General features: G+C 36.4%; 2 protein-coding genes across 3 annotated transcripts in view; both read left to right on the top strand.

The window, feature by feature from the left end:
- Positions 1–73: 73 nt before the first annotated feature.
- On the top strand, positions 74–7,624 carry hus1 (HUS1 checkpoint clamp component). The gene is made up of 8 exons (XM_059324834.1): positions 74–234; positions 1,607–1,734; positions 3,289–3,465; positions 4,116–4,223; positions 4,318–4,392; positions 5,316–5,415; positions 5,596–5,730; positions 6,513–7,624. Exons 1-8 carry the CDS (start codon positions 183–185, stop codon positions 6,593–6,595), a joined length of 858 nt encoding a protein of 285 aa, XP_059180817.1. The 5' UTR covers positions 74–182; the 3' UTR covers positions 6,596–7,624.
- A 1,328-nt stretch (positions 7,625–8,952) lies between these two features.
- mrtfab (myocardin related transcription factor Ab) overlaps positions 8,953–13,891 on the top strand; it is an 81,413-nt gene continuing 76,474 nt past the window's right edge. Inside the window, exons 1-2 of one of the 2 annotated variants that reach the window (XM_059324327.1) lie at positions 8,953–9,218; positions 9,885–9,934. The gene's annotated coding sequence lies outside the window, so the exon portion shown is untranslated. Of the gene's footprint in view, positions 9,219–9,372; positions 9,453–9,884; positions 9,935–13,891 lie in introns of those variants that run through there. The other variant, XM_059324328.1, reaches the window with a different exon arrangement.

Raw genomic sequence — 13,891 nt, 5'->3', positions numbered from 1 at the left:
AAACAACAGAACACTTCCGGAACTGTTAATTTGCTGGCTGCCGTTTCCGTCGGACCTCGAACACGGACGGACCGAAAAAAAAAAAAGCGGTACGCTTTAAAAGGAATACACTCCTTGAAAACAAACGAGATTAACTTTAGATCTCTCTGTGCTCCCGGCTTCAGATAACATCACAACTCAACATGAAGTTTCGAGGGAAAATCGTAGACATCGCCTGCCTCAACCACTTAACCCGTAAGTCTGATTTAGCTTCTTTTACCGGGAGCTAACCGACAAACTGACAGCCGCTGCTGTACATTTCTCTGTGGAGAGATAATAATAACACCGTGACACAAACACGTGTCTACTTTCTGTAAAGTATTAGGGACAGTTTTCAATTCGGCATAAAATAACTGATGAAATATTCACGAAATACAGCAAAACAACGGGATTATAGTTTTGGTCTACAATGAGAATTTAAGAGTTGTTTCTCCGCGGTGAATTTTATCCAGAGCTGATTAATAATGCATCATCACAAAAGCTGCACACACCGATTAACACTCTGAACCCCAACGACTCTCACGTGTTTCACTGCAACATATGAAATCTATATACATGTATAAGTCCTGCAGCTCTGTGGAATCAGCACAATCAGAACAACTCAAACATGTCTTTGTGACAAAAAAGTAACAAATTACATAAAAAATGTTCTACATATTGAAGTATTGTCATGTTCCCAGCCTCTCCTGTCCTCTCTGCTCTGTGTAAACAGCCTCTCCTATCCTCTCCCCTCTGCTCTGTGTAAACAGGCTCTCCTGTCCTCTCCTCTCTGCTCTGTGTAAACAGCTTCTCCTGTCCTGTCCTCTCCTCTCTGCTCTGTGTAAACGGCTTCTCCTGTCCTGTCCTCTCCTCTCTGCTCTGTGTAAACGGCTTCTCCTGTCCTGTCCTCTCCTTTCTGCTCTGTGGAAACAGTCTCTCCTCTCCTGTCCTCTCCTTTCTGCTCTGTGTAAACAGGCTCTCCTGTCCTCTCCTCTATGCTCTGTGTAAACAGGCTCTCCTGTCCTCTCCTCTCTGCTCTGTGTAAACGGCTTCTCCTGTCCTGTCCTCTCCTCTCTGCTCTGTGTAAACAGCCTCTCCTGTCCTCTCCTCTCTGCTCTGTGTAAACAACCTATCCTGTCCTCTCCTCTCTGCTCTGTGTAAACAGCCTCTCCTGTCCTCTCAGCTCTGTGTAAACAGATTTTCACTGAATATTTCATCTCAGCAGAATCAATCATGTCTTCACAGTGTCTCTGAGGAGCAGAATTTAAAGTTTTTAACAGGATCTGGTTAGTGCAAATGCTTTATTTTGAACTGATGACAAGAGAAAATGGTGAATTTACATTGTTTTCAAGGAGGATTGCTCAACATCAGTTAATGAGACATTCCACAGAGCTGCAGGACTTATAGATTTATACAGATTCTATATGTTGCAGTGAAACACGGCGACACAGAGAGGAGAATGGAGAAGGAAACGCCTGGTTGGGGTTCCGAGGGTTAAACTAGTTCCTACTGAAGGAAAGAACAATAGTGTAGCAGCTGATTCCTAACTCTCCAGTGGAAAATGTGTTTGTGTTCCTGGTCGTCTCAGGAGTCGTGACGACCGTCTCCAAGCTGACGAAGACGTGCGTCCTGCGTCTGACTCCAGACAACCTCTTCTTTGTTCTGTCTGAAAAAGTGGCCAACGGAGGCGTCAGCATGTGGTGTGAGCTGTCCCAGGTAATCACACCTCACACTGTCAACAACTCAACACACACTCAATTTACTGCACACTAATGTGTTCACATTTTAGTGTATTTTGGCATTTTGAGCCTGACATTTAAAGAGGTTTAAAATCTAAAGATGAATGAATATTTCGACTAATGACTCTGTGAAAGTGGAAAATAATAATTAAGTGGCTATATATAGAGAGAAAATTTCTTTTTGAAGTGTTGAGTACCAGGGGAGAGGCCTAGATATGTATTTTATACTTCAGCCTACTCCCTTTTTTTTCGGACTAAAATTATATAAGGAAATGCGTATTGAATATTAAGTTAACTGGTTCTTATTTCTACCTTATTACTTAGATGGGGCAGATGCATGTATATGTATAGGGCTTTATATACTGTATGTGTGTAAATGTTTATATATTTATATACATCTGTTTAATGGTGCCTATGTAAGTATGTGTATGTATATGTATAAGCATCTAGCCTACGCTGTTGTAGTTTAGGTTGTTTATTTTTTCGGTTTGAAAAGAAGAATTAATAAAATGGTGGGAAAAAAAGGAAATGCAATTAGTAATGAAGTGTTGGTGAGTCACTGAGTGTCTGTCACACTGTGAACAAATAAACAAATAATCTACTTAACTTAATATACACAAATTAATCCAAATGTGTGTATTTTTCCACTAATAACAGTTGCATTATGTATCAAAACAAGCCCTGGCACTTCAATATAAAATTATTAAATATTTGGTCGCAATTAATCGAACTGATGTTGTTGAGAAAATATTAAAAAAGTGAAAGTGGAAAATAATTAATATTGAATATTTATAAAATATGTTTCCAGCAGTTTTAGGACCTTTTAGTGCTTTAAGGTAACAAGTGAGAGAGAAACAGAAACAAACAGCAGTGGTGTCTATTAAATAATCTGGATTTTAATGGATAGAAATGCTTTAAAACAATCTAAACAATTTAAACAATCTAACACTGAAAAAAAAATAATAAAAGGAAGGGGAAATTTTTGTCTTTTCAGGGTAATTGAAATTAAATATGTATCTAAAAATAGAAATGCACCCCAGTTTTTAGAATATAGAGAAAATAATAAGCTTCTTTTAAACATCTCAAAATAAATAAACATCTCAGGACTGATGTTGTTTAGATAATATTACTCATAATTTGTATCCAATGATGTATTTAATTTTTAAAGGACATTTTTATCCTTTAAGGAAACAAGTGAATGAAAAAAAAGTATTTGGAATAAAAAGAAAATATATTAAAAAAAAAAATCTTTAAAATAAAATTTCAACAAAAAGGCATTTAATTGGTTATAATTTTGATAATTGTATAGATATTTGGTTGTTTTAATCAGGACTGTTGATGATGCAGACATTATTGTCCTCTGAGGACATGGAGGACACATTTTAAAGCGACGCACACTAGTTAATGAAGTGAAGAACTTTCAGCTCACCGTGATCACTTTCACTTTCTTGTTTTATCCAAAAGTTAAAAACCAAAACCTGCTCTCATATGTGACAAAGACTGTTGCCGACTCCTTCCTTCCTCCCTGCAGGCCAACTTCTTTGACGAGTACCAGATGGAGGGCGTGTGCTCTGAGGACAATGAGATCTGTCTGGAGATGAGTCCAGAGAACCTGTCCAGAGCCCTGAAGACGGTCCAGAACGCCAAGTCCGTCAAAGTGAAACTGAGCAAGAAGCACTGCCCGTGCCTCAGCATCGTCGGGGAGCTGGTGAGAGCGCAGACTCAGCACAACGTCACTGATACGCTCCACAGCAAATACTGGGCTGAGGGACACCACAGGGGTTTACACAGTCTTTGGCCATTTTGAGTCTTTAGCGGTAATTTTGAGTCTTTTTTTTGTCATTTTTGGTAATTGTGTCTTTTGAGGTAATGTTTTGTCTTCGTCATATTTTGGTAATTTTGTGTGTGTGTGTGGGGGGTCATAATTTTTGCTCATTTTGTGTCTTTTGTGGTAATTTTATGTCTTTTCGTCATTTGTGGTAATTTTGTGTCTTTTCGTCATTTATGGTAAATTTGTGCCTTTCTGTCATTTTTGGTAATTTTGTCTTTTTTTTCATCATTTTTGGTAATTTTGTCTTTTTTTCATATTTTTTTGGAAATTGTGTGTCTTTTTCATATTTTTGGTAAATATTGTGTCTTTTTTTCTTCATTTTTGGTCATTTTGTTTCTTTAAGTAATTTAGTGTTTTCTCAGTCATTTTGTGTATTTTTTTTGGTCATTTTAATACTGCCTCCAGCAGCCCCCAGGTAATTTGAGTTTGAGGCCCCTGCTTTAAAGAGTACCTGCAGCATTTGTCCTCAGCTCAGTGCTGTAAACTGTCTTCTGTGGAGGGAACCTAACGAGCGTTGTCCTGTCCAGCCCACTCTGTCCAGCATCAGCCGAGTCGTCACGCACCACGTCCCGGTCAACGTCGTCCCCCGGAGACTGTGGCACGAGTTCAAAGAGCCCAGCGTGCCCGACTTTGATGTGAGTCACATGGAGATGGAGTGACGTGTTGTGACTCTTGTAGCTTTAAAAGCAGGACGTCCCTCTTCATGTTGTTGTGTGTCTGTCCTGGCAGGTCAGTATCTACCTGCCTCCTCTGAAGACCATGAAGAACGTGGTGGACAGAATGAAGAACCTCTCCAACTTCCTGGTAGGAATAATTCCTCCTCAGGAACATTAGTTAGTCTAAAGGTTCCACTAAACATCAGCTCAGTGCAACAGGATGCAAAAAAAAAATTCAGTTTTCTTGGCCATAAAAAAGGTAAATTACTTTTATTGCAAATATGAATAATAATAATAAATACATACCATCATTTATTTATTTTACTTTAATATTCAATTGCTTATTGGTGTTTAATTACAGTGAATTTTATGTTTTAAAAAATGGTAACACTTTACAATAACCATCATTTATAAATGTTAAACAGATTAATGTTTAATCATCATTTATAAACCGTATATAGGCCATTTAGAATGGTGAATAGATAATTTATTAATGTTTAACTAACTACATCATATATAAATGGCAAATAGATGGTTTATTAATGTAAGTTTATAGTTACTTTACCATTAACAAACAATTAAATTAAAACTAATAGTTTATTAATGGTTTTAGTTACACTCATTATACCATTTTTAACACCATATTAAGTATGTTAATGATTTTGAAATGATTCATATACCTTTCAAGAAATTGGTTTAAAACATTTACCGATTAAATTTGTATAGCACTTTGCAAATGGTTAAAAATTGGTTTATAAACCATCTATAAACATAATAATAATAATAATAATTATAATAAAATCCACATCATATTGCTGAATGTAAAATTGATGCAACATTCAGTTTTTTTTGCAGTGAAACTTTAAATTTAATGCAAAATTATTATTTTTAATTATTAAAAAATGATAAACAGTCTGGCAGCAAAAGTTGACAAACACTTTCCGTCATATTAAAGTAAAAAAAAACTTTAGTTATATATAAAGATACATTTTTAAATGCAGATATTTACTGTATATTATCTGTATATCAAAGAAAATTATCTGTAAAATAAATTCTGTCTGTCTGTGTCAGGTGATTGAGGCCAGCCTGAGTGGAGAGATGAACCTGAAGATGGAGACTGATCTGGTTTCTGTCACAACTCACTTCAAAGATCTGGGGAATCCTGCGTGGGGTAAAAACTCTCCGTCACCTGTTTGTTTGGTTCCTTTTGCTGCTCGCATTAGTGTCCATGTCCTCTTCTTAAATATTTCAGTCTGTGCGACACTTTAAATCCCACTGGATCTGTTTGAAAGCAGCTCTCTGGATGAAACGTGATGGATGGATGAACAACTTCCTCTCCCTCTCCCTCCAGGTGACGACGCCTCTCAGGGTGCAGGTCCGTCTCCCAGCAGGGACCCCGAGGCCATGGCCCAGGCCAGAGTGGACATCAGGAAGCTGCAGCAGTTCCTCATGGGACAGCAGGTCAACCCCAGCAAGGCCATGTGCAGTAAGAAGCTACCTTTCTCTCTTTATACTGGCTGTTTACACAGAGCAGAGAGGAGAGGACAGGAGAGGCTGTTTACACAGAGCAGAGAGGAGAGGACAGGAGAGGCTGTTTACACAGAGCAGAGTGGAGAGGACAGGAGAGGATGTTTACACAACAGACAGGAGAGGCTGTTTACACAGAGCGGAGAGGACAGGAGAGGCTGTTTACACAGAGCGGAGAGGACAGGAGAGGCTGTTTACACAGAGCAGAGAGGAGAGGACAGGAGAGGCTAGTTACACAGAGCAGAGAGGAGAGGACAGGTGAGGCTGTTTACACAGAGCAGAGAGTTGAGGACAGGAGAGGCTAGTTACACAGAGCAGAGAGGAGAGGACAGGAGAGGCTGGAAACATGACAATACTTCAATTTGTACAATATGTGGAGAAAACTGTTTTTGGTAGGGTTTATATATTTTTTTAGCTATTTCGTCTCTTTGTTTACAACATTTCTGACTCTTGTGGTCACTTGGAAAAGTGTTAGATAGATTTATAGAATTATTTTCTCCAGTTTTCATCTTTAATTTGATGTGTGAACATGTACAATTACGAGCACAATAATTATAATAACCCCATTGTCAAATATGAAAATGATGAATGCCATTTCCATTCAGTTTAATTCTCATTGTGTCCCTTTTCTGCTTTGGAATTGACTGAAAAGATAAAAGCTCCGGTGCTGTTCCTTAAATCAATGATTAGATTTGCTCCCTCGCTGGTTAAATCCTGTTTGTGTGGATCTCGTCCCCTCAGATATCGTCCATGAGACGCTGATCCACCTCATTCTGCTGCATGAAGACGTGTCGCTGCAGTATTTCATCCCCGCTGTGGCGTAGACGCTCTGCAGACCGCAGTGAACGCCAGTTTGGGGGGAAAGAAAGCTGTAAGGGTTCCTTTAACCCCGTGAAAAACCACCAGACAAAGTTTTGTCCGTGTGACATTTTGAATGAGACTGCTGCTGGTTGCAGAGCTCCCAGTGGACTTTGGGAGAAGACAGCACATGCTGCTGAATCAGCACTTCACCAGGAGGATGTGCAGAACCAGCCGCACATTAATTTCTTTCACAAGTTCTGATCGTTGTGTGTTTTCAGCATTAAAAGTGTTTCAGCGTTTCGTATGGATTTCTTCGCTCTGCCAAGGAGGTTCTGTTCTCTCTGCACTTTCTTCCTCTTTCTGTCTGCAGGATGAAGAAAAAGCTAGCGGCGGGATTTTCATGAAACTTGGAGAAGTGTTGAAGCTGGAGCAGAGGAAGGAGCTGCTCCATGTTGGAACAGATCCAACCACCAGACACTACCCACCAGATTTATTTTTTAATGTTCCAGGGGGCAGTAATTACTTTGCTGCGAGAATTTTAGTCAGTCATCAGTTTCTTGCTGGTCTGACATCAGCTGTTAAGTTTGGCTGTATTTTACGCACCATCACCCAACCATCTGCAGCTCCTCAAGAGGATAGCCCAAATTCGGGCTTTCAACTCTCCAACATCTTGATGTCTTAATGTGGTATTTTGATCAATTCTCAAGTAAAGAAAAATGTCTAAATTAAGCACCCAATGTGTGCAACAAATAGTATTAACTCCAATATTTTTGCAGCAACTTATGAGACATAATTGAGCACAGGGATGGCCTGAGAGCATGGGTCTCAAACTCCTTTATGGCCCCCACCTTGATATGAAAGTTTAATGTGAGTTTTATATGGATGCAAGCTGGTGCTTTGTTTCACTTGTTTCTATGACGATGTTAACAAAAAGAAAGGCAGCTGCTACCGAACCGTTAATTATCTGCTGTGTTGTTACCGGAAGAAGTGAAAAATGTTATGTAATGTAATTTTGTGTCTTTTTTTTAAGTAAATTAGTGTTTTTTCAGTCATTTTGTGTCTTTTTTTTTGGTCATTTTGTGTCTTTTTAAAAAAAGTAATAATGATGATAATAATAATAATAATAACAAAACATAGAAACAAGCAAACACCCTCCACCCATCCCCAACCCTCCACCCCTGACCCTCCATCCTCCCATCCCATTAAGAACAAAGCACAAACTGAGGAAGCTCCATCTGAACATGGAGCAGTGAGGAAACACTGGAGGCATGTTAGAAATTAATTAAATAAAATACATAAAAATAAAGTAAGGTAAGATAAAAAAAAACCCCAACTAAATAGTAATAACACTAAAGTTTTTTAAAAAGCTAGATAAAAAATATAAAACAAATAAGTAGAGCGTGATAATATATATAGACTAATAAATAGTAGCAAATAAATAAAAGAAGACGTTATAACACTAAGATGCATGAGCAGAAAAATCTAAATAAAAGTAAATAGTAATAATAAAACATTTTTTATGAAAAGATAAAACAATAAATAAATAATTAAGAAGTAGAGCATGATAATATATGTAGATAATAATTATATGTATATATGACTAATAAATAGTAGCAAATAAATAAATAAAAGAAGATGTGACAATACTTCAATATGCACAATGTGGAGAAAACTGTTTTTGGGAGGGTTTATATATATATATATATATATATATATATATATATATATATATATATATATATATATATATATTAGCCATTTTGTGTCTTCTAAAAAGTAAATAGTAATAATAAAACGTTTTTATGAAAAGATAAAACAATAAATAAATAATTAAGAAGTAGAGCATGATAATATATGTAGATAATAATTATATGTATATATGACTAATAAATAGTAGCAAATAAATAAATAAAAGAAGATGTGACAATACTTCAATATGCACAATGTGGCACAATATATATATATATATATATATATATATATATATATATATATATATATATATATATATATATAAACCCTCCCAAAAACAGTATATATATATAGGCCTATATAATATATATATATATACAATATACAATATATATATATATATATATATATATATATATATATATACATATATATATATATTAGCCATTTTGTGTCTTCGTTTACAACATTTGTGACACTTGTCATCACTTTGAAAAGTGTTTATATATCTAATCTCTATCTTATATATATATAAAAGAAGATGTTATAACACTAAGATTCATGAGCAGAAAAATCTCTAAAAGTGCTTCAAGTAAAGTCTTAAGTTTGCTCACTTGACACTAGATGGAGACATAGACTGTGCAGGGGTGTCTGTATGTGCGTGTATGTGTAGTTTTATGTGCTGCATGAACCTACCTGCAAATATTTTATCCTCTTGTTCAAGTTAAATGCTAAACATGTTTAAATAGAGAGAGCATAGTGTTTGACATGTGACTAGCATGTCCTGTTATGGAGCAGCTGACTGGTTGTGAAGGTGTTGTGAAGGAAGCGGGTCTGTGGTCCCACCAGAGGAGGGTTTTCCGGTTAAAGTTTCCTTTGTGATTCGGAAGTAGCAGTGTGATGCCAAAGCCGTTTATCTTTTCAGAAACAACACACAAGTGGCGACCATGAAAAGTAAGCGTGAATACACACCGTTACATTACATAGATAGCGGAGCGGTAGTGGCTAGCTTCCCCATCAGATAACAACCGCAACGTGACAGATGGGAGCTACGTTGAACAGCTAGCTAGCAGTTAATGCCTGGTAGATATAGCATGCTAACGCTAGCTAGCTAACTTGGTGTGCCTGTCTGTCTGCAGTCAGCAGGGATGCCGAACACCTTTCAGAAGTAGCCAGCGCCTTTAATAAGTATGTTATGTTGTAGTTGGTAGTCTTTCGCTTTTATAATGTCGTTTGTGTGTGATTTAACATAGCAGAGTCACTTAAACTCGCGTTTAGACTTCAGGTTAACTCCCACCCAGACAAGCTAACAATAGCTTAGCATGTCTGTGTTTTGGACAGTGACAGCTGTAGGCTGCAGCCCCATGACATAATGTGGAAAGGCCTCCTGCAACGTGGATTCTGCTAGCTTATGTTATCACTTCTCAGGTTTCTTCTTGACCTCTTTAACTCCACTAAGGCGTTTTTGCACATGGCCTGCTCACACTGAACCCAAAACTGCTCCTTCACATCATAATCCGTAGAGAAATGGAGCACAATGTAGAAAATGGTGTGGCAGGGAGAGGGATCAGATATCAGTTATCCTCTGTTGAAGCATTCCTTTTTCTTTTTCGTCAACAGAACCGTCCTGCTGACATGGGAAAACGCCCTTCCATGATTTAGATATACAGGTAAGCACACTGTGGTTCCCATCAAGCCTAGTTTATGACAGGCCAGGTGGGAACCACATCCTGTACCCTAATGCTGATAACTAACATGATGTGGTAATCCTTGGTAGGGTTTTTCCTCTGTCTGATGGCGAAACAAAGCATTCCTGTTTGTCTTTTTGTGCACCTGTGTAATTGTGATGCCTATCTGAAGACTAGTGTGGGCGTGTAGAGAGGAATTAGAGTACTTGGTGTTTCTTTTCAATGCATTGCAGCAGAACACGCTGCATGTCTGAACAGCAGCCATCTGTCGGGAAACTATGGATGAAGATGATGAAGTTAGCATTTATGGGTTGATTGTTGAATTGTGCAACACTGGGCACTTTTAGGCTAGATTATTAAGGCATCACTGTATATACGCTGCAGAGATATAAAGCCACCATGCTCTAATGTCTTGTTATCTTAAAGGGATGGTTTGCACTGAGACAGCATGTCACATGTTGTCTTGAAGCCACTGCAAACGTTATGTCATAGTCAAATCATGGTGCTTACACAGTTATTAAGCATACAGTTTGTCCTACTGTAGATGCAAGCAATGCATTATCCAGTGTTAGTCAAGGTATTGGCAAATTTTTCTCCAGAATGTTTTTGGCCACACTGCAGCATACTTTCTAGAGCCTGATATGGGATGTTTGAGTCTCATATGACGACAATGGAGTTGATTTTTGAGCTGGAATAAAAGTAGATCTTTTGTATGTGGATTGTGCACTTGTATGACTAGGCAAAGGTACTCAGAAGGCGGCTTTCTTAAACAAATGACTATGAAAGAACAGTAAACATCAATATAATATACATACAAAGTATTACATTGTCAACCAATTCTAGACAAGTAAATGACGGGGGAAAGTATGTATTGTTGAGCATTTATATATTCGCTAACACCATTTCCAAATCACCCTAAGCATTGTTTTTTTGTTTCACATAGTATTAGGGGTGGGGAGATTTGATACACTATCACAATATTTGAATACAAAATGATTAATAATGCAAATACAAATTATACTTATAAATCATACTTAATCTGGACTATGTATAATAAAACGCAAACAGTTCAGTGTTTCAGGCGCATGCAACATTTATAACACATTTTTATGACTGTGACAACCCCATTTATCTGCAATAAACAAGATTAAAGTGAGATAAAGTGGACCATTATCTTAAATACATACAATGCATTCTTTTTTCTTTTTACTTACTTACTTACTAAGTATATACTGCAGCTTCCCTTACAGAGCACATAGTGTTGCATGCAGTATGCATACAATATGACAACATGCTACTTCATCATAACATGGCATCTAGCTCATTTATATGCTGTTCAAAGGATTGTGGGTCAGAATAGAAAAGCATACTGGTTTGCATACTGCAAAAGGTGACATTTTCCTTTTGGAAAGTTTTCCTTTGGGACATATTATGCACTTTTTTATGACGCTTATTACAAGCATAATAATATTGTATTCAGTAGTGTGGTGATAATATTGTAACGTTCGGCCTCTGGTGATTCCCGCACCGACATTATATGTCCAGTAAAAACAAGTTTTCATATCCTTGTATATCAAACATATATGCTGATACGATACATCTATGATAAGCCAATTTTTGCAGATTATGTTTTATAAATCACGTATTGCTACGGCTCTAATTCAAACCCTTAAATCTTGGTTTAATTATTGCACCACTGAATTTCACTGTCACGTTATTAACTTCCCTTTTAGAAGCAGGTTCCTGCTTTGTTTTTCTCAGTCGGAGCAAATAGGCTTGTGATTCCTTTTGCTAGACCTGTTTTGTTTGTTAACACTTTTAACATGTGATCACAGGGTTGTAATATGATCACGCTGAAATATACATGCAAAACTCCTGCCTGCACGCTGTGAGGATTTGCTAAGTGTCATGACGGTGCAATTGCAAATGATTTGACTCCAGGATATCAGGTGACCTGATAGTTAAATACACTGGTGAATGCTTTCTGACATTTGTTTTGATCACCATTATAGCTATATAATCTGTTGTTAACCCTCTGAACCCGACCAGTTCAGGGTGTTTCTGCTCCAGTCACAATGACTCACTGTGACCTGGTTTTTCACTGCAGTATATACGTTCTGCACCTCTATGGAAACGGCACAATCTTGGCTAGTAGTAGGGAGTATTCAAAAATGTCTTTTGAGCCATATATCACAGTTATAATGACATCATTCATAAGCTAATATACAATATACAAGTAGGGCTGGGTGATATGGCCCTAAAAGAATATCACGATATTTCAGCCTATTTTTGCGATAACGATATTCTTGACGATATTACCAAATACTTAAAAATATATAGAAAATATGATTTTTTTTTAGTCTGTATAAATAAAATGTAGTGTGAAGTGCAAATCTCAACAGTTGCCAAATAAAAAAAAATTACTCTTGACTCTAGAGTATGAGAAAATAATAAAAATAACCATTTAGGGGTTCCAGGGGCATATTTTAATGACATTTTGTAAAGGGGAATAAAGGTTCTTGTATGTTTTATTTAAGGTATTTTATTTTGACAGTCTTCTTGTAAATTCTGTGGTGGATTCTGTTAACACACTGTGCTCTTATTTTGAAGGCTGCATGTGTTTAGCGACAGGGAGTAAGTAGCTTTTTGTGATTAAAACAACTTTAACCACTACATCAAGAAGTAGGCATGTTCCCACTAGAAGGAAAGAACTTTTATTTACCCTTTTTAAAAATAAATGTATTTACTTTGTATTTTATTTATTTAATTTTTAATTTCCGTCTTTGTTTTTTCCCCGAACGTTTATATGTCTGGGTATATTAATATATATGTAAGTACAATATTATTTCTTAAAGTAACCCCCTTTATCTGTTTTTTTCATACTGAAATATATTAGTTAATATAATTTAAACCACACATAAATGTGATTGTGTACGTGTAAATGTGTATCGTGGTTATGTTTTATGTTCAAAATGAGAAAATTAATAAAGAGAGTTGAAAAAAAAAGAAGTAGGAATGTTGCCAATATCATGATATGCATTTTTTTTAACCATAAAAAAAATATACCGATATTATCGTGAACAATACGATATGGCATACCCCTATATACAAGATTAATTTCTTGATAATTTATTTAACAAAAATGTTACAAAAGTTAGTCCACATGCTATACATATTTAATTGTTTACATTTTACAACCCCTTGGCCTCTCCTCTCTGCTCTGTGTAAATAACCTGCAGTAAAGTTTCTATGCATTTTTCTCACACGTCTGTTTGTCTCAGCTGAAACATTCATGGCTTGTCAGTTGCACTGAGAAACACACGTGATTTGTTTAAGGATCGTAAAAAAAATCTTTTTTACAGTTTCTGGCAATTATAAATGGTGTAATTTTAGCGATGTAAAAACGTTATTTTTCATTTATTATTATTATTATTATTATTATTATTATTATTATAGAAAACTGGGGTTCAGAGGGCTGAGAGCTCCTTTATCCAAAACAAAAATCATGGCTAAATTCATATAATGAGCTCACAGAGCAGTACAGCTGGGTATTACTACTCAGTACTAGTTTTGTCCTGTTTTTAGTGTAGTATCAAAGTAATATCAGTTGGTATCAGATCTCAAATTTTTGTCAAATGTAAGTTGCATATTCTTTAGGGCAAAATATTTACTGCTTATGATTAGATGACATTTTATACTTAAAAATATACCTTTTTTATGAAAATAAAAATAATACATTTGCAATAAAAACTGCACTAGTACCAAGTAAAAGGTTCAAATGAGACCCTACATGCCATAAAATATTGCCTTTAATGTTTTGAATTTGACATGTTAAAACTTGCAGACACAAAATAAGGTATACAATTCGTGGGTCATGTGGTTAGTGTGTTGCTATTCAGCCATGTGTGCGCTGGCATTTAATTGTGAGAGAGAAGAGTG

Source organism: Centropristis striata, chromosome 21 (assembly GCF_030273125.1).
Source record: "Centropristis striata isolate RG_2023a ecotype Rhode Island chromosome 21, C.striata_1.0, whole genome shotgun sequence".
In the NCBI taxonomy this organism is placed as follows: Eukaryota; Metazoa; Chordata; class Actinopteri; order Perciformes; family Serranidae; genus Centropristis; species Centropristis striata.
This window is presented reverse-complemented; position numbering and strand designations above follow the sequence as displayed.